The sequence below is a fragment of the Coffea eugenioides genome, chromosome 3, assembly GCF_003713205.1.
Source record: "Coffea eugenioides isolate CCC68of chromosome 3, Ceug_1.0, whole genome shotgun sequence".
NCBI lineage: Eukaryota > Viridiplantae > Streptophyta > Magnoliopsida > Gentianales > Rubiaceae > Coffea > Coffea eugenioides.
Window position 1 is genome coordinate 10,399,305 of NC_040037.1, and position 22,336 is coordinate 10,421,640.

Sequence of the window (22,336 nt, forward strand, 5' to 3'; positions counted from 1 at the left end):
GATTTCTTTAGCTCACGCTCAGCTGAAGCTGGATCAAATTGGTTCACTTTGTTTATCTAATGAACTGCATGATGAGATATTGATGGTTCATCCCTTTAAATACAAGACTCCAGAGGTCGTCCTTTTCTTTCTTTCTTCTCCCTATTCTTCTGTCATACAGATAAAGTACACATTGAAAATTGATTCTTTGTCCTTAATTGGACCCAAGTTTTGTCTTGGCCTGTTAGGTAGTTTCCCGGTTCTGATAAAGGCCATTCTTGTCACCTTTCTGTATGAAAACGAAAGTAGATCAGTAGAGTTTAATAAAAACCCACTATTCTCTTTTTCTAAACACGTCTATCAAATTTCAGAAGTTAATTATTCAGTAAGGACTTTGAAAAGTAAATCAATGTGGCATTTTGATTTTACATTACAAACCTACCAGAGATTTTAATAGTCAACAGTCAATGCTTCTAAAGGGCAGTTGAAAAGACCTTCTATATTATACTATCTAGTAGCTGATTGGTGCATTAGATTTCGTACTCCGACGATGTCCTCAATATCCTTATCCTTATATTATATAAGATTGAGTTTTGGTCAAAGATCGGGTTGAATTTCAACCGCGTGATAGGGGTTTTTTGGGAATGTGGGATGTTGTTTGGTTTTCTTAAAACTTTTGGTACAATTGAGTGGAGCATGTATTTGGGTATGTTTACCGAAATATTCTTATTTTGGTACATTAGAAGTTTTGATTTATATAGGCATCTGAGTATTTCTGGAAGGTAAAATTATTTTGCAACCATTTTTGCACCGTGTACAACTCATATATGCTTATATGTTGGTGTAATTACTGGAATGATATTATAGATACATTTAATTTAATTGTGGTTTTGTTGTGCAATTAAAACAAAGACATGTTGCTATAACTACTCATTTGAGATTATTTTTTTGTTTGAAATAACTTGTCTGATCGTTTCCCAACTCATATGAGCTCACGTCTAAAACAACCCATTCATTTTCCCATTTATATCTCAATTAAATAGCCAAAAACATGGGTATTGAATGAATAAACGGCTGAGCATCGCTATGGTTGTTTCAATGCTTCCCCTTTCACCTTCTTCAGTTTCTCCCCTTTCGGTTTCTGGAATTGGGATATTTTTTGCGGCCTTTATACTAAACATCTCAGAATGGTATTCAGCCGCAGCTATTCATGGTGGTTTAGCTTGAGATTAGATTTGTTCCTCAATTTTGTTGTTTATGTGGGTGGTTCTTGTGGTTTGTAGCATCAATGTGTGGTCAAATCCTAAAATTTGAAACTTTGGTTGTGTAGTTTAGCTGCAAGATGAAGATTTTTGCACGGAATCGGTGTCCTCTGAAATTTAACTGGTTTGCTTATAATGATAGGTTCGGAGAAACTTTAAGAAAAAACTTCCCTGGAGGTATTTGGAACAAGGTCAGCTTTCTAGGGTACTCTAGTTTACTACATTAATCCGGTCATGGTGTATTTTCTGCTATATGAAATAAGAGATTCACTTCCTCTTTCCTTTTGGGAATAGCCAGTAGCAGGACAGAAATCCATCGATGTAAGGCAGGACAGGAGAACGACTGGGATCTTATAGAGTTTTTGGCTTTCAAGCATTTTCCTCGCTCGTTTTGTTAGAGAAAGTGAATGGTTTGCTTGACGGGGGAAGAGATGTGCTAGCTATTTGCTTTCTTAGAAAACTAAGCGACTAATTTACTGTTGAGAGGTCAGAAATTCCTACAACAAACTCTTTCTTTTTCTTTTAGTGACATAGTAAACCTTCTTGCTAAATTAGTAGCCATCAGGGAATATCCCTTTAATGGGAATACGGCTACCTGCCTTTCTTTCCTAAGCTGGCTAAGCAAATTAGTCCTCAATTGAAAAAGGAAGGTTCTACCACGGTTGGGGTTAGCCATTCCTGTTAGCCTTGATGAGCTCCTCTTTGCCTTTAGGTAACTGTAGTCACTTGCTAATTGATTATAAAGGTAAGCTTATTCACCTTGACTTCTTTTTATAGTTTACACACTTTTGTATTGGCGCTTTTTACTTTATGTAGGATGAATCTGATTAATTTCCTGAACCACTAGCAGTTGACTTTGGGCATTGAGTCCTTACTCCTTTTGACAAGAGCGCTTACTTCTATGATACCATCACCGGTACCGGCTGCTCCTCCGCACCATGCCCTGGATATGCCATTTAACATTTGTACAGCAAACACGTTTTACATAAAATATCAAACTCCAGCTTCTTTAACTATTTCTTCTGAAATTATCCCTCTAATTATAGGTACGAAACACTCGCGCGATGCGCGAGCACTCCCCCCCTAGTATAATTTAATGTAGTTTTTTTAGTCTTGCCTTACTTATGCTATTTGAGTTTATTTATGTAATTTTAGAAATAAAGTTGATATTGAAATATATTACCTTAATTTTCTTGAAGAATAAAAGTTCATATTTGGAAGCAATTCCAAGGGAAGGATTTTAGAAGTTTCTATGGCTATACTTGTGGTATCAAAATAAGAATCAAGCACTTTCGCCAAATTCTTAGAACAATAATTCTTTTAGGATGCATTTGATAAAACCGAACTGTAAAAATTGAAATTTGAAATATGAATACATTAAATTACTGAATTGTTAAATACTAAATCTGATACATTTGAGTGTATATCACATTAAGTGATAAATAATATTTATTTTTGGAAATAAATTTTACTTAAGAAATTAAGTACTACTTAATTAATTCAGATATTTTATTTTTTAGGGTAAATTATATTTTACCGCCCTGTGGTCTACCCTTTTTTTACATAACCCTCCTATGATTTCAAAAACTATACATAACCCCCTCATGGTTTGGATTAAAGTGTCAAAGTAACGGAAATAGTCACTCGTAACGGAACTTCTAAAAATATCGAAATTACCCTTATAAATACATGACACATTATCCCCGTATGATTTTTATATTTTACCATATAACCCCCTTATGATTTAATACTTTATCATATAACCCCCTTATGATTTTCAAAATATACACATAACCCTCCTTGGTTAATACATAAATTTCAACTTTACATATGGGTATTTTGACATTTTAGGTGACGCCGTTATGAATGATCATTTCCGTCACTTTGACACTTTAATCCAAATCATAAGGGGGTTATGTATAGTTTTTGAAACCATAGGGGGGTTATGTGAAAAAATACTAAATCACATGGGGGTAAAGTGGAATTTGCCCTATTTTTTATTATCAAACGTGTATAAACATGTTAAAACTTGAACCCATTAAATTTAAATATTAAATTGAACTATCAAACAAGGGTTAGTCTATTGCAACAAGAACAGTCAAGAGGTTTTACAAAAAATTAATAAGAACTTTGAAAAAAAAAAATTTCCCCAGCATGTGCGACAGGAATTAAGTGACCCAGTTGAGGTGTTGCTACGGTGGTGGCCTTGGAGCAATTCGGACGAAATAGTGGGCCGGGTAGGTCATATGTCCGGAATGGTGCGTGGAAGTCTGCTGTAGCTTCGAGTTCTATGGTGTTAATTTTCTAAAGTCAAACATGTTTGCTAACAACTTGGATTATTGTGAAATCTTGCTTAAAGCCGTGGATTTCACTTGAAACAAGAATTGTGAGCGGCCGCCAACTGAGTGAGGTGACGAAGAGAGAGAATGAGTGAGACTGGGGAGACAAGGCCAGAAGAGAGAAGTTCGTGAATCTTCAAAACCTTGATTGGATGGTGAATTAAAATATGATTGAGAAGAAAATTTAGGGATGTGACCCTTTTATCAAACTCTACTAATCTACCATTCTTATTTTATATTTCCTAAAAAGACTTGTGTGTCCCATTGTTATAATAGAGATTCTTTGACAAGATTAGGTCTCATAGTTTTTCTCAATTTGGATTTTTTTATATTAAACTCTTGGTGTTACGTGACTTTTACTTTTTGACATTTAATTATTGATGTCATTGTTTGGTAAGTTGGTTTAATCTATTTTCATTAGCACTTGGAAAAAGAGCAATTTATCCTAGATTAATTCTAATATCGTGTGCCTGATTCACAAAGTGGTATCCGAGCAATCATATTGGGTTGGTCATTTATACTGATTAAAATGGATAACTCAAATAGTGGTTGTATAACAAAATTAAATGTAATTAATTATTCGACTTGAAAAATTAGAATGAAAGATTATTTGTATTATGGAGATTTATTTGAATATGTTGTAAAGGATAAGAATAAACCAAATGATATAGGCGATGAAAAGCGAGTTAATATGCAAAAAAAAAAAACTGTTGGCGAGTGCATTTGATAAAAGGAGAAGTTTTTATTAACAAAAATATTGGAAAATATCCAGCTTGATTTAGAAAATCAGAGTCGCTATTCTAGAGGAAACAAACGAGATGTATCTGTGTGTGTGTGTGTGTGTGTGGTTTTTTTTTTTTTTTTTGGACAAATTTTGCTGACTCATGTGTAACTCTATTGGCTTCCTTGGGGATCCAATCCATATCCAAGACATTCAACCTAGTCCAAAGATATTCGTATATCATCAATCGATGGTCTATGTCACTGAGACACTCTTCATCATTGTTCATTCTTCAGTAGATACTTGTTTCAGTGCATTCATGATAATGCAAGTTGAATTTTTTTTTTTTCGCAATGTATTTGGCTAAACATATAAGAGCGTCCAGCTCCGGATCTGTCAAAGCTAGCAGATATCGTCTGCTATACACGAATAATCATATGAATGCAGATAGGAGCAGCGGCTCAGATATCTGATCTGCTTGCACCCTTGCGATTATTAACCATCTCCGATCGAGATTGCATTGTTCAAGTCAAACAGTCTTCCATAGACTTTGTGTGATCTTTTCTTCTTCTTTTTTTTTTTAATTAGATTTATGTTGATGACATGATAATTGATTCAAATCCATCAACTTACCATAAGATTCAATTTATAAGAAGCTATGTTATCAGGAAGCATCGGCATGATACTTCAATCATGAGATGATTGTTCAGATATGTACCAAACATGAACAGATCAAGCACTGTCCAAATGGACCACAAAACAAACAACAGAAAACTGATTATTGAAGTTTTCCATTGAGTGAAGAAACGAGGACATATGAAAACAAACCTTCACGATTTCATATCATTTTGATACTTTACATGCATATTCGCTTCTAGGCTTACAAGAAACTATTATAAAAAGAACCAACATCCCAGCCCGAATCCTGAAGTATCGTCTCCTGTGGGAAATCAATCATCAAATGCAGCATGGAGGGTGGATGCGACCGGGTGAATGTGGTGAATGGTAGGGAGGTCGGGAAATCTTTAACTTCGGATGAATGTTAGAACCGCTGCCCCTGAAGTCATCTGCATAAGACCAGATTACAACATACATAAGCAAGTAAACCAAGATCTCAAATGTTTTTAAGGTACTTATGGTCTACAAAACTCACCTGGTGTCCCGGGAAGTGTTCTTGATGTTGCAGATGGCATGGATGAAGTTGAAAGTAAGATGAGAAACAAAATTGTGGCGAGAGCGTTGGTGTCCATGTGTGCTGGAGAAATCGGTAAATCTTGTTTGAGGGTTGATCATGTATCACTCTCGGACCCTTGTTAAAAGAAATTCGTCGAATTCTTTCTGATTTATTTAAATGCAAGGCTCTGGAGGGCTTCTCTTTCTATTCGTTTAACTACACGTTGAAAATAATTAGGTAGTCAATTTTGGACCTCCCTTAGTACCGTGTGTTCTCTTGGCCCGATGGGTACTTTGAAAATTTCAATACAAATAATAGGCAGTCCATTTTTTTTTTCCCCAGCATTGAGACGAGAGCAAAATGACTTGAAATTTCAAGCCTCCTTTCACAACCACTTGTGTTTTCTTTTTCTGAACACGTTCTATGAATTTCAGAATTCAACTATTGAATAAGGACTCTGAATAATCAATCAGGTCAATCAGTGTACTGTTTACATTACAAACTGAAAACAGATTTACTAACGATTTACTATGATTAGGCCAGGTATTAACCTAAAATAAACCCGGCAATATTAGTATACACAGGACATGAATTTAATATTTAGAGCATCATTAGTCCCTAATGAGCATTCAAAGGAGCCCAAGCGTAGTCTTGCTAAAGAGTTTTCAGAGATTTAATACATAACATAAAGTTTTCAAAGCAGAAAATAATTATGTGATACGAGTGAATAAGTTGGATATTTTAGAGTTATTATGAATTACCTTATACACCCACTGTGACGTTTGAATATTGCAAAAAAAAAAAAGCAATTTAAATTAATATGTCAAATAGCATAAATGAGCCATGTCATTGATTTTGGGTTAAGCAATTGTAAGTTTTTTCAAATTAGCATTTCCGTTTGTATCATTAACAAATTAATCCTATAATAATAGGATGAAAAATTTGGATCATGTTAGTACCTATTGATTTTGAGTCGAGTTGTATTTAAATCATGCTCTCATTCCATAAATGAGCACGTACTCCTGACGGTGCACACTTTGTAAATGTGCACATCCGCTTATATTAGATGTACAACAGCGGTTATTATACTTCTGAATCAAGAAAATATTTATCAAAAAGCTTGAAGCTAAGAGGTTTACTTAAACAATATAATCTTAAAGGACTGAGATATTAAACATCTGGGTTTTTAGGATGGTCAAATCATAATGCTTTCAATTTCATATTCTTTTTTTTTTCTATAGAATTTTGAATTTTTTTAATTATCAAATATCCCTTCATGTCTTTTTGAATTTAATATGTAAGAACTGGCTCCACTAATTTAAGAATTTGGTTTGAAGTTGATTCATGGAAGTATAAAATAAAGATGAAGCATCATAAGTCCTACTAAAAGTAAAAAGTAATTATCAATATTTACCCTTCAACTTAGTAATCCTAACTAAAAGGACAAATTATATAAAAATAAAAAGAAATAATACTCACCGGTCCTAGATTTAAAATGTCAACAATGGTAGCATTCCTGAAACCTATATTATAAAATTGCTAAACTAAAAACAAAGTCCTATTGGCTCTTCAAAGTGGAAATTTTTATTTAAAATTTTTATTTTTTTATAAAAAATAATACTTAAAACAGCATTAGTCTTATCAAAAATAAATAAAAAAATAATATAATTTAAGAGAAATATATATAACATTTGACTGTAAAACATATCAACTTAATTTGTATATACCTAATCTAAATTCTATCCTAATTAGGTTTGAATAAGAGTGTCAAGCCCAACCACTGAGAATTACTTGGGTATTGACAGGTGCCGAACCTGTGCAATAATAATAAATAAAACCTAACTACCACATAAAGCAGTCAATAATCAATTCGAGTACTGGAGCAGGGACTTTAGGTGTGCAATGGGTTACTTGATTCACCCTGTTCCCGAAGAGTTTGCTTAATCCGATATACTTGAATTAATTATTTAACTGAATTTACTAACTTAGTAGACAGTGGTAAGCAAGGTCGTCTCCTCAGGGACTGGCGAGAAATTTATTTCTTTTCAAGTCAAGATTAATAGGGGGTTTTGGGATTAAACGACAACTAAATAAATTAAATGCAGAAAATAATTAATTAAAAGAAATAACTAAGAGAAACTCTAGCCAAGGGTATACTTCAGAAATGGTTCATGCAACTGATCATTGATTCAAAGGTAATTCCAACATTTATTAATAGATTGGTTATAATTGTCTCGCACGCGCTAAACAACCAACCCTTCCTTAATTTATCGATAGCTAAGGTACGACCGTTAGCTATTTCTCTAACCCAAAAACAACCCTAGGTACGACCGTAGGATTTAATTTCTGATTTGCATTAATAATTAGAAAGGCCCAATCCTAATTAACAAACACGCTACGAGGGTTTGTTTAAATTAGATCGTATGTTTCCCTGACATAAACCCAATTACGCCAGTTGCTACTGGGATAGAGGTAACGAACAATTACGGATTCAGTTACCTCTATTTAGCAAAATAGCCTATATGAATAATCAATTATTGCGCACTAATCAATCATCCACACGAGCTATAACGGTTAAAAGCAGGAAACATATGAATACCAATAAATGGAGGAAGCAATTAAAATAAATTAGATCTCACAGAAATTGTTGAACCAAGTCTTCAGTTGTCCTCTTGACTAGAATTGAGAAGCTAGTTCTCCATTAATGGAGAACCAGCTGTGCAAGAAAAAAAATAATAGCCGCCTTAGTGTTTGATAAGAGAAAAACTGAAGGGAACAAAAGATTGGCCAAAAGGCCAAAAGGCTCTGCCGAATTCTCCTTTGCGGCCTCCCCCCAGAGAGCCAAGCGGCTGCCTCCTTTTCTCTTCTTATTCTCTGACCAAGTAATAATCACGTGAGATCCCTAGCTGAGTCTTCATCCCGCGGGATCCGGCTTTCCTCCTTAGTTTCCTAATGGAAAAATACTACCAAATAGAACTAGTTTCCTAAATAGCAAAATAAACCACAAAAGAAAGTATTTCAAGTTTCCTAATTCAACAATAAGACTAGATGTTACCATGTATGTGAACTATGCATTTGTGGGGTAGAAGATAATTAAAGTCCAGTTGGGGGAAACCCTAGGAACCTCCGCTAGGGCTCCACTGCGGCGCTCGTCGCAGCAGCATGGCGGCCAAGGGACCGTCGGGGCAGCCTCCGTCAGGCGGAGCGCCACGGTCCTTTGCAGCAGTGGTCTCATCAACCCCGACAGAGTCCATGGCGCTGGGGGAGGTTTCCTCTTTCAGGGGAGAACCTGCCTTGCGCCTTTCCCGTCAAGATATTGAAACACTTTCACAGCCTTTCCTGAATGCATTGGTGGGTCGGTTTCCCTTCAGCAGACCGACAATGGAAATCATCCGAAAATTTATCACCTCCATCGGCTTAAAGGGAGAATGCGCAGTGGGTCTTTTGGATTCCAAGCACGTCCTCATCCGGCCGTCGTTGGAAGAAGACTACACACGACTGTTTGCTCGCCGACTATGGTACGTCCAGAACTCCCCCATGTCACTCTCGAAGTGGTCGTTGGAGTTTAAAGCAGATCACGAACTGGCGATAGCTCCGGTGTGGGTTTCTTTCCCAGAACTCCCAATCCCCTTCTTTCAGAAGAACCAGCTTCTGCGCCTTGCTGCGACTCTAGGCCGCCCTCTTCGGGTAGATGCAGCAACCACTGATCTGCGGCGTCCATCAGTGGCTCGGGTAATGGTGGAAGTAAATGTGGCCTCGCCGCCGGCGAAGCGGGTATGGATAGGAGATGATCAATTTGGCTTCTGGCAGGCAGTGGAATGGGAGAACGTCCCTGCGTATTGCCCATACTGCAGCAACTTTGGGCATGAAGAGACGGGCTGTTTTAAGAAGAACCCAGCTTTGCATCGGGCGAAGGACGCCCAGAAAGCTCGTGCAGTTCCGAGGCTGGTGCGTGCGTATGCGCCGAAGGTTACCGGAGAACAGCAGATCGTTCCATCTGATCAAGTTCCAGCACAGGAGCCACCAACAGCGGACAGCGGGGCTGCTGCGAAACTGGAGAACTGTCGCCTGTTTGATGGCCAGGTGACGGAACAGCAGCAGGAGTGGGCGGCAGGTGCAGACAGGATGCGGCAAGTAGAGGAGCCGCCGCGTATAAAAGGTCCCCAACTTGAAGACCGGCCGGAAGCCCGCCCACTGGGGGATGACAATGCAGTCCCGTTCAAGGGAGAGGACCAGGTTGCACTGAGCGCTGATGCCTCCAGGGGACAGACGCTGCCGGCGTCGCTTCCGCTGATAACAGCCGTCACATCTCAACAGGCTCCCGTCGAGGGAGAGCTGGTTGCTGATGGCATTGCCATCGCAGCACATACTGAGGGGGCTCTGGTTGTCGATGAGCCACAATCTGCTCCGCTGCTGGCCACTGGCGAGCAAGCCGCACAGCCAGTGTTAGCCAGTGAAGAGAAGGATCTGCAGGTCCATGCTACAGGAGCTAGCGGAGCTGCATTGCAGCAGCTGGACGTCGTGCACGGGAACTCCTTTGCTGCTTTGGAAATCATGGAGGGGTCGGATGAGGAGTCACCAGGTGGTGCTACATCCCTGGGATGCACGGAGGGCCAACGGCTAACTCGGTGTCCCCAGCAGCCCGGGTTGTCTGTCGCTGCGTTAGTAGAGGAGACCATTGTTGCTACCGCAGGTGAAATCATTCATAAGTTGGCTGATCAAGTGTTTCGGGAAACCGAAGAGATGCGTTCGGTAAAGCCCCAAGCTACGATCCAACTGGATGAGGGGGAATTCACTGATTCGGAGTCTGAGGTTGGCCATTCACCAGCTAATGGAACCTTCATAGAGGCTGCATCGAAAGAGAAGGCGATGGATACTAGCGACTCTTCGAATGAGAAGGCGATGGATACTAGCAACTCTTCGCAGCAACGTAAGCAAATTACGTCTAAAGTGGGAACCGCTGCACTTGAGAAGGTAGACACCAGTCATGCTCCACATAATGTGGTATTAGTTGGCGACACACCCCTTGTGGGTCCAATTACAATAACAGAAACGGAAAAGTCCCGGTTTGAAAATGTGCCACAATTTAAAGATGTGTTCGAAGAGTTTCAATGGGAGAAATTACATGGTATGATTCCTCTCGTTCATCTAAAACCTTTTCTTCATTCAAGTACAAAATGCACTGATAACAAAACTGAAGAGGGAAAGGATGATTCACAACGTGATAAAGACAAATTTCACGACCAGGAACTAGTTCACGAGCAATTTACCCAAGTGATGTCAAAGAAAACGAGGAAGCAGCTCTCAAGGCAAGGTAAAACAATGCAGACACGTCAAGATGTTAAACCAAAGTTCCATGCTCACTCACAATCCCACAAATGTGGGGCACCCTCGTGTGGATGAGTTCGTTTGATTGATCTGTTATGTGTTTTTTTCTTTCCTAACTGTCTTTCTTTTTACTTCACCAGAGGTCAGGTTTGGCCCCCCTCTATTTTGCTGGGTTTGTTTTTCCTTTCTTTTCGATATAAATAAATTAGGGGATGGCATCCCTACCCCAATTTGGGGTTTTGCCGAAAAAAAAAAAAAAAAAAAAAAAAAAAAAAAAAAAAAAAACAAAACAATAAGACTAGTAATTAGAATTCAAGTCTTCCAAATCTTCCTCTGAAGCTGCCCAGAGTTTGAATCGAACTTGGAAATCGATCCCGAACGTGCCACCATCAAATTAATTGGAAGATTATCCCTTTTTGTCATATTTTGCTCTTTTTCCTACAATTTAGCACCATTAACCAAATATAAGTAGAATCCATCAATTAACGCAATATTTGGCTGAAATCAAGGGAAGAATAATTATAAATTTAGCGACAAATAATGACCTATCAATTTCCCCCACACCTAAACCATGCTTGTCCTCAAGCATGAGAACAACAAATCAAATAATCAATTTCAAACAATGGTATTATTCAAATCTTCTATTGCCAAAATACAATTAAAACACATGTTAAGTATTAGTGGCAATTTTCAAGAAATATCTCTTCAACTAGCTTTCAACTTTCAAGATCAATGATTCTTTCAATTTATGACTAACTAATCTAAGAATATAAAATATTCAACCAGCATCCATAAGCAAATGGTTCAACTATTAAGCAAAATCTCAACATTAAAATTCAGGGATCAGCGGATTAACAATTCATTCAAACACTTCCATATTTTTCACTATTAGCACATATTTTTTTTTCTAGAATATCCCCACACATGAATGATGATTTTTTTTTTTTTAGGGGGAACGCTTAGTTTTTAGCCATTTAAGCGTTTTGACGCGAACTCCGACATTGGCCATATGAAGGAGCCCGGTTATTCAGCCATCATCGCTTAAAAACCACATACTCATAACTATCATCGCTTTTTGACGCGAAAGTCGACATTTGTGGTGAAGACTCCCGGTTACTAGGCAACGATACTAGCGGAGTATAGCCTAATACTATTCATAAATAAGCACCAAAAATAAAATTAAATACCACACAAACCCGCTTCATTTGTTAAACATGGAGAACTAAAATTAATAGTTGAACCAATTTGCATAAAAAAAAAATGCTAGACAAATATTTACAATACTTAGAGAAGTTAACCAAAAAGTGCAAAAGTCACAAAATCTCAAATATTCACCAAAGAGATACCCTTAAACTCAACCATGTCATACTCAACACCTTAAAATGTAAAATCTTAGCAATAGAAAAATTTGAGACATCTAACCATCGTTTATCAGGAATAATCACAAATAAGCACAAAGATAGGCAAAAATTGGACAAAATTCAACAAAGTCAAACAAAAATTCCAACAAAAATGCCTACACTTGCACTTTTTCAATAAAATGCCAATATACTACTTCCCCCCACCTAAACCTTACATTGCCCTCAATGTAAGCAAAAAAAGAGCAAAACAGAGATATTGAGGCAACGACACTTCCCTTAAAACAGAGGAGGGCCGAACTGAACTACGGCTGTGAAGGGAAAGGCGGCGGACGTGTGGCCCTGGCGGACAGCAATGGTGGCGTGCGGCCAGGTGGGACGCTTCGGCAGACCAAGCAGAGGAAAGGAAAGAAGAAGAAAGAAAAAGAAAGAAAAGGAAGAAGAAAGAAGAAAGAAAGAAAAAGAAAAGAAAGAAGAAGAAGAAAAGAGTAGGGTTCCGTGTCTTTTTCATTTCAAATTTTTTTTTTTTTTACGAGAAACCCAGTCTTAGGCGTGGGCACGCTCAACTGCTATAGAGTCCGCAGATCCTGAACGAAAAGTCCTTCCCCTCAGGCGTGACCACCTGGCGTGGGCACGTCTAACTGCTATAGAGTCCGCAGATCCTGAACGAAAAGTTCTTCCCCTCAGGCATGACCACCTGGCGTGGGCACGTCTAACTGCTAATTTCCTGCCACCAAACATCAAACTATTAATTGACACTAACACTTAACTAAAACTTCAAAAATGCATGAAAACTGAAACAAATAGTCTTGGGTTGCCTCCCAAGTAGCGCCTTTCTTTAATGTCTTTGGCTAGACATTTTCATGTGTATTCATGGAGGATAAAATCTTGTGGCTCGTTTCAGTACTTCATCTTCTATGTAATCCTGATAGCCCTCGTAAATAGAGTAATTCTTGGGCACACGAGTGGACTAGTAAATGGCACCAAACAAACAAGTGATGATCTTAAATCTTCACTCACTCCTCCATCAAGAGCACTTATTGGTTCGAGATATTTTGCCATCATGACTCTTAATTTATTCCTGGCATGAAATTCAAAATCGTCTGGTATAATAAAATCAATCTCACTAACAGGAATTAAAGAATAAGAGTCAGGAAAATATTGATCAAGGAATGGAGGAGATATCACCGCATTTGAAGATTGTTCACTGGATTCATTCACTTGAACCATTTGATGTTGGGGTCTCAATTCTTGCTCTTCAACTTTCTTTTCAACTACATCTTTAGATTCTTCTTCTTGAGACTCTTGCAGTACCATGTCATTTGTCAGAATAATTGCACTCTCATCTTCCTCATGGTCGATAATAGTCGGTGAGGGCAATTCTTCATAAACTGGAGAAATCAATTTGCTCGTTTTAAATGCCCATTCAAGCCTTGCTTCTTTCATCTCTTTACTCATCCTTTGTGTCTCCTGTTGAAGTTGATGTACCTCCTGTTGAATTTGATATGTGTTAGTAGCTATTAATTCAACTATTTCTTTAAGAGACATACCTGACATAGATGACGGTTCTTGAGACTCATACTGCTGAAAATTCATTGGCCCTGTTGTATAATTATAACTGGAGTTATCCCACCATCCTTGATCATACCCGTTTGGATTAGGGTTATACCACGTTTGAGACCATGATGAAAAATCTCCATAATTATTGAGTGGAACACTCAGATTATCTTGATATTCGGGGCATATACCGGTCGAATGATCCCTGGCATAACAAATTTCACAGGTTGCAACAGCCATTCTTTCTCTAATAGAGTTTAGTGCCTCTAAATATGCAAACTTAGAAAAAAAATCAGTTTCATTGCCTTCCTCGGAAACAAAATCCAATAAATCACCAAAATACGGAGTGTTAGAAGCCATAAACTATATAATAAAAAAAAATAAGAGAAATAAATTAAAAATGAAAACAAGGTAAACTCAAAAAGAAACAAATTAGTCTGACACCAGTCCCCGGCAACGGCGCCAAAAATTGACAGGTGCCGAACCTGTGCAATAATAATAAATAAAACCTAACTACCACATAAAGCAGTCAATAATCAATTCGAGTACTGGAGCAGGGACTCTAGGTGTGCAATGGGTTACTTGATTCACCCTGTTCCCGAAGAGTTTGCTTAATCCGATATACTTGAATTAATTATTTAACTGAATTTACTAACTTAGTAGACAGTGGTAAACAGGGTCGTCTCCTCAGGGACTGGCGAGAAATTTATTTCTTTTCAAGTCAAGATTAATAGGGGGTTTTGGGATTAAACGACAACTAAATAAATTAAATGCAGAAAATAATTAATTAAAAGAAATAACTAAGAGAAACTCTAGCCAAGGGTATACTTCAGAAATGGTTCATGCAACTGATCATTGATTCAAAGGTAATTCCAACATTTATTAATAGATTGGTTATAATTGTCTCGCACGCGCTAAACAACCAACCCTTCCTTAACTTATCGATAGCTAAGGTACGACCGTTAGCTATTTCTCTAACCCAAAAACAACCCTAGGTACGACCGTAGGATTTAATTTCTGATTTGCATTAATAATTAGAAAGGCCCAATCCTAATTAACAAACACGCTACGAGGGTTTGTTTAAATTAGATCGTATGTTTCCCTGACATAAACCCAATTACGCCAGTTGCTACTGGGATAGAGGTAACGAACAATTACGGATTCAGTTATCTCTATTTAGCAAAATAGCCTATATGAATAATCAATTATTGCGCACTAATCAATCATCCACACGAGCTATAACGGTTAAAAGCAGGAAACATATGAATACCAATAAATGGAGGAAGCAATTAAAATAAATTAGATCTCACAGAAATTGTTGAACCAAGTTTTCAGTTGTCCTCTTGACTAGAATTGAGAAGCTAGTTCTTCATTAATGGAGAACCAGCTGTGCAAGAAAAAAAATAATAGCCGCCTTAGTGTTTGATAAGAGAAAAACTGAAGGGAACAAAAGATTGGCCAAAAGGCCAAAAGGCTCTGCCGAATTCTCCTTTGCGGCCTCCCCCCAGAGAGCCAAGCGGCTGCCTCCTTTTCTCTTCTTATTCTCTGGCCAAGTAATAATCACGTGAGATCCCTAGCTGAGTCTTCATCCCGCGGGATCCGGCTTTCCTCCTTAGTTTCCTAATGGAAAAATACTACCAAATAGAACTAGTTTCCTAAATAGCAAAATAAACCACAAAAGAAAGTATTTCAAGTTTCCTAATTCAACAATAAGACTAGTAATTAGAATTCAAGTCTTCCAAATCTTCCTCTGAAGCTGCCCAGAGTTTGAATCGAACTTGGAAATCGATCCCGAACGTGCCACCATCAAATTAATTGGAAGATTATCCCTTTTTGTCACGTTTTGCTCTTTTTCCTACAATTTAGCACCATTAACCAAATATAAGTAGAATCCATCAATTAACGCAATATTTGGCTGAAATCAAGGGAAGAATAATTATAGATTTAGCGACAAATAATGACCTATCAGGTATTATTGATTATTTTGTATTTTTTATTGTTTTCTTCATATGTAAATATATAACACTACTATGTCATTTTTATATTCTAAATCTTTGTTTTTTTTAGTTGCTGAGGGTATCATAAGATATTATTTTTCATGTGCATTTCCAGATGCTAATACTCGCAACCATTATGGTCAATTCTTGGTTTTATATAGTTTGCATATTATGGGAGGTAACATTAAATATATTCTACAAATGTTAAACCAAATTGTAGATTATGGATTTTTTTTTCTTTTGCTTCAAATTTACCTTCCAATTTGGAGTATGAATGTAGAATCAACTGTAAACATTTTCAAAAGAAAAGTTGACACTATTCAATCTTAACTTATATTACAGATAACTAAACCTAATGCTTTTATTTTGCAAATGCAAAAGTAAGTATATTCTGAAAGTGTAAAACTAAATTGCAAGTTATGAGAATATTTTCTTTTGCTTCAAATTTTAACTTTTCAATTTGAAGGTTGAAATATAAAACAGTGCATAACACAGGTCTGGATGTTGTTTTTCAAAAATCTTGAAGGTAAAAATCTTTTTTTACACAATAACTTATTAAAGAAAAGTTTGATAAGTACATAAAATCCCTTAATGGAAATAAAAAATTTTGCTCATATCGTTCTTTGGAATTATGCTTGCTGTAAAATCATGTTTTAGGAAATTGTTTAAAGAGACTTGTGATACTTACTCGATGAGTTTGAGTTATGAGTCAGATGAATATATATGACCAAAAGATAAACTCATGGCCATCAAGTACTTGTCGATTGATGGCTGGACAAGTAGACTTTGATTGATATTGGAGTCTGAGTCGTTCGTTCCATTATTATTTGATTTATCTGAAGTTTGATTGTTTAAAGAATTTTAAATAGATTAAATCATAATATAGTTAATTAAAGGCATTGCTGACTAAATTACAAATTACAAAAATTCAAGTATTAAAACTAAATTACAAGAAATCGAAGTCAATAAAATTTAAGAACCTTTCAGATCATATTTAGAATCAAAGAAACATATGAAAGATGTAGACTTTCTTTCTTTCACTTCATTAGTTTTAAATTTTAAAAATTACGACAAACGACATAGACACAATATTGTAATGCACATACAAAATTACGACAAACGTCATTTGTCCGGATTAGCAAAAGAGATAAATTTTAAAAAAGTTGAAAAATGGTTTTAGCCAACTTTCCCAACAATCTTTTCCACAAGCTCAGAATCCAAAAAAAATTTATCATGATCATCAAGTCAATGCGTGGTTAACTGACACTAATATTAGCCATTTCTTTCAAAAGCGATAAATTGGAATTAAAGAAGAATCCGTGTTCATCGTTTGCTTATTCAAATTAAAAATAACATATATTCATGATTTACTCTCAAAGCAATGCCAAATTTGCATTGAAAAACCATTTCACCCGAATTCTGATTAAATTTCGCTTCTCTTTTTCCTTGGGGCTTGGGGGTTGAGTCAGATCCTTTCCCGTATATTCTCTTGGTCTGATAGGTATTATGCCAATTTTAGTGCAAATAAAAGGTAGTCCATTTCTTCTTCAGTATTGAAACTAAAGCAAAATGACTTTACTTCAAGCCTACAATTTGTTTTCCTTTCTCACCTTTGTGTTTTCGTGTTCAAAGCACGTTTTATCGATTTCAGAACTCCAGTTATTGAATAATGAAAATGGTTAGCAGCCATGCGGCGTTCACATCACAATCTGAACACAAGTTTTGATAGTCAACGGTCAATGTCTCTATGGTGTCAATATTGTATTTAGTTATCGTGTTCCTGAATCTTGTTAGAAACTTTGAACCCAATCATGGATCATTACCTGTTTATTCGCGAATTGACACAATAAATATAGTTTACTCAGATATTAACGGTTTTCCAAGATATAGTTTAATCTTGCCGCGTACAAATTAAATAATATAGGACAGGAATTTAATATTTAGAAAATCACTAGTGCCTGCCTAATGAGCATTCTAAGGGCCCAAGCATACTTCCGCAAAAGAGTTCTTGAACACTTCTACATAACATAAAGTTCCCGTTAGGATTGCGATTTTCTCAGAAAAATTGTTACGTTTTCCGTGAACACATTTCCCTGTCATCTTTTTACCTCACATACATCAAATTATTACAGTAATTTTTCTACAAAAAATCCAGAAAAATGCAATCTAAATAGGGTTTTTAAAAGTTTTCAAAGCACAAAAAGAAGTATGTGATATGAGTGATATTGTGCTAGTTTGTTGTTGTATAAATACTATAAATAGGTTACTGATGAATGAAGAACTCAAGTTCATTTTCCAACCCTTAATACAAGTCTATTATAATTTTTTTTTGTAACAATAACTAAGATATTGTTTCTTAGTTTATACTCTAAAAACCAACAAATATATAGAGGGAAGATTTAGAAAATGGAAAAAGAAAGAGTGGAAATTCATCAAAAGGGTATAATTTGGATAAATTTGTGAAAGAATGGTGAGTAATTAAAAATGTACAAAAATATAATTTTAAGAGTAGACAAGATGGCTTAGAAGAGAACATAACAAGCACATAAGTAGGACCAAAATGAAAGTGAAAATATTGACAAAAATTCATGATTTCTTTACCCCTCAATGCGGCTGAGAAGAGTTTGTTTCTAAATGTATAATCTGTACATCTATGGCTAGAAATTAAAGGTCTTCTTCGCCCTGGTTTCTAAGTTATACCGATTTCAGTCAACTTGAGCTATCATGAATTCCAATGAAGCAGTGAATGAGAAACCAGATAAGAATGGACTCAACGCATCAACCGAAAGGTGCCAATTTGGGCTGTACACAACAACTAGCAATTGACCAATCCATCTGGAAGGACAAATTACATGTTCTTGATTATACCTGACAATTGGGCAGGTTGAGCTTATTTTAGATGGGTTTATATTGAATTTTCACTTAAATAAGTTATATCTAATTGGTCCAACTTTAGATTTGGTAGATTTTGGATTGGATCATATTAGGTCACGTCAAATTCATGATCCAAATATAACTCAACATATTAATTAATACATTTTGATATATAAACTTTCCCACATGTATTTACTCACACGAAAAGATTTTTTGACATACATAAAAACATTTTCACTTACATAAATATATTTCACACACAGAAACGCACACTCACTTCTTAACCATCTTGGAAACACATCATAAATAGAATAATATTTCATATTGTTTGTATTGTGAATTTTAGATAATAAATTGTACATTTAAATAGATTAGTTAAAAAAAAATTTTTTACCCCACTGAAGGAAAAAAAAATAGATTAGTTAAAAAATTTTGTTTACTTTATACTTTTTAAAACTTCTAATTGATTGAAACTTATTTTTGTCACAACTTATTTAACACTTTTACTATTCACATTTGCTTTATTGTAAGTTCTAAATTGTTTTTAAATTATTGAATGCTAGATTATATTATGCTTGAAAATGTAATTAAAAGACATATAATTTGTTGCATTATAATATTGATGAGGAATTATTAACAATGAAATAAAACAAGTTAGAAAAATGTAAAATAATGCAATTAGAACAAATTTAAAACTCTATTCTAGGTACACAAAAATATTAACAAACAGAATCAAGCAACAATTAGAGATTAACAATCACAAAAAAAAGGGGGAGGAAAATAACATACTCTTAAAAGGCATAATAAACTATTATAGAAGTTGAGCAACTACAAATACTATTGTAAAAGAAAAATAAGCATGAGTTTTTATTTCAAGTTTCTTTTTTCTTTTAAATAAAATTAAAAAAATGATTGAAAGCATATATATGAAAATTTTCAATATAAATTGGTCAATAAATTGTTAACACATGTCCAAATACAAGTAGTTTGGCGTATGTGTATTGAATTTTGTATTTATTGTTTTGAACTATTTTTAAACAAGTTAGGTGTTGGGTGCCCCAATAAAAAACTCAACCCACCAAATGAATAATTTGGGTTGTTATTGCTCAACCCAACAAAATCCATAACTCAACTGACTCAACCTATCCTTTAAAACTAATGGGGATGAGTTGTTAGGTTATGGGTTTTGTTGGGAGTTCTATTCTAGATGATTAGTGAACGAGTTGGATGAGTTGTTGGGTTATGGATTTTTTTTGCCAGTTCTATACTTGATGATCAGTCATGCTTACTTCTTTACTACTTTACATTAAAAGGAATCGTACTTGTGCCCCTTTATAAATTCAAGAAAATGTACGTAACACTTAGTACTTGTGTTGTTACTTGTTAGTTACCGTTCTGAATTAGTCCGTGTTTGTTATGTTATGGGAGAAGATATTCCCTATTGGCGTTATTTCCAAGAGTAAAAGGGCAATGGTGAAGGGGAAATTTTCCAAAATCTCTATACGGAATTGGAGACACCAAAATGGATCATGAATATTGTTCAATGATGTTTGGAACTGATTCAGATACTGGCAGTAATACTTTCTGTTCTACTTGGATTTCCTTGTATTTAATTGAGAGACATATTTAGTAAAACGCTGAACGATTATAATATCAATTATTCCACATACGTTTATCAAAAAAAATTTTAAGTATGATTAAAAATTTGATACAAAATTATGAGTTGAAGGAAATAGCACATATAAATGTGTGTGTGAATAGTATGACCAAATTCATAATTTATCGGGTTAAAAAAATATTGGTAAATTATTACGAATTTGAAAGATTATGCTACATTAATATCAATTTTACCTCATTTCCTTATGTATGAGACAAAAGAGTATTTTAATTTTCATCATCTTTTGAATTTTATGTGTATAAATTTATCTGAATTTTCTTATGTATAATAACTATGTGCTTTATAACTTGAAAAGAAATGACATCATCCTTGACAGAATTTAAAATTTTTTTCATAAATTGATCCGTTACTTGTGAAGTATAATATGAGGCAAGTTTATCACAAGCTTTATATATATATATATAGCTAAATTCTGTGAATATTTCTTAAAAAAATTTGAAATTCACAAAATAAGGGATTTTTTTTATTATAGAAACAAACATGAAATATATGAATATAATGCAATTTTTTAAAAGAGATGGAGACTCTTATTTAGCTAAATAACCAGGCAAAGAAATACTATTGTCTTGAGATGAATTCTTCTCATATTTTGGCTTAATAGTAGACCAGATTTGATGATTAGATTTACATGGAGTTTGTATAATTTTTTTCTAGTCGGGAAAGTGTGGAATTTAAGCAATAGGGAGGGGGACAGGGAAATTAGAATGATTCATATGAAGTCAAGTTCTCCTTTTGTGGATTGAAAATTAGGCAAAATGCATATCTATTCAATGGTTCAATGTTGAATATTTTGAGCCAGTTTTGATGGCAATAATCAGCGTTAAATCTGCTTAACTGGGCTTAGCAAGTAAAATGCTCATCTGCTTTGCTCACTGTCCTATCACGGACAAAATAATAAACACGAGATATTGAATGAAAAGGAGGCAAAATTCAAGGCAAAATGAAATTACACCTTAATTTATTTGTTACCAAAAAAAGAAAAATAAAAAATATCTTTTCTGTGGCCATTTGTTAACTATTGCCTACCTTCTTGTTGGCCACATGTTGGCTTGGATTCTGGATTTACATGTAAACATGCCTCTGCAATCTTGAGGATGAATACCAGGATCTTTTCAATTTCTTGTGTGGGATGCGAAAGTCTCTGGTCTAACAAGTCTTTCAATTCTATATGTCCAGTTGTTGAAGACATCAGATGGGCAACGAATTCACCAGGGTGCTTCCCCTTGATTATTTCCAATGTCAGGACCCCAAAGCTATAAACATCACATTTTTCAGTGACTCTCATTGTGTAGGCAAATTCTGCATGGAAAATCATGTTATCAGCGAAACCTGTAAACTTAATACCTATAACACTGTTAATTACCTGGTGCAATGTATCCCAATGTGCCAGCAGGAGTGGTCCAATTGGATGAGCCCCTCCTGAGAAGTTTAGCAGTGCCAAAGTCCGAAACATGAGCCTCATATTCTGAATCAAGCAACACATTGTTGCTTGAAATGTCTCGATGAACTATTGAAGGTGAACAATCATGATGCATATAAGATGGTGCTTGAGCGACACCTTTGATGATGTTCACCCTCTTTTCCCAATCTAGTTCCTTAGCTTGTTCGTCAATGCTGAAACTTTTGGCCAAGCTACCTGGCTTGAGATACTCGTATACCAAAAAGGAGTGTTTAGAATTTGAGCAGTAACCATGGAGCTTCACAATGTTTCTATGCTTGATGTTTGTCAATGCCCTTATCTAGTTCAAGAAACTGTTGAAGTACACCTTCTGGGGCAACAGGTGAAGTCTCTTTACAGCTACTAAGTTAGAAGGTGCTAGAATTGCTTTGTGGACACTTCCAAAACCTCCTTCACATACGCAGAATATTTCACTGAACTCTTCTGTTGCTTTTATAATTTCTCTATACATTGCTTTGCCATCATATGTGGATATGGAAAACAAATCAGCATCCTTGACATTCTCTGTGGTCTTCCATTTTCTTTGTCGACATATTTTAAGAGCTCCAAAGAATGAAGGAAGAAGTAAGAGTGATCCTAGAAGAGGAAGCACAATTACGAGTACAAGATT

General features: G+C 35.6%; 1 protein-coding gene across 1 annotated transcript; it reads right to left on the reverse strand.

Moving 5' to 3' along the window:
* Positions 1–21,282: 21,282 nt before the first annotated feature.
* Positions 21,283–21,802, reverse strand: LOC113766012 (MDIS1-interacting receptor like kinase 2-like). Its single transcript, XM_027310244.1, has 2 exons — positions 21,631–21,802; positions 21,283–21,566 (listed from the first exon to the last, which is right to left on the reverse strand). The coding sequence occupies exons 1-2, from the start codon at positions 21,800–21,802 to the stop codon at positions 21,283–21,285; spliced, it is 456 nt and encodes a 151-aa protein (XP_027166045.1).
* Positions 21,803–22,336: the final 534 nt, after the last annotated feature.

What these genes read in the sequence shown, in the direction of transcription:
- LOC113766012 (XM_027310244.1), bottom strand. Translation starts at nt 21,802, where the DNA reads ATGCATCATGATTGTTCACCTTCAATAGTTCATCGAGACATTTCAAGC. An exon ending in ATTGGGATACATTGCACCAG is followed by an intron (nt 21,567 to 21,630) that starts GTAATTAACAGT and finishes TTTTCCATGCAG; the next exon opens with AATTTGCCTACACAATGAGA.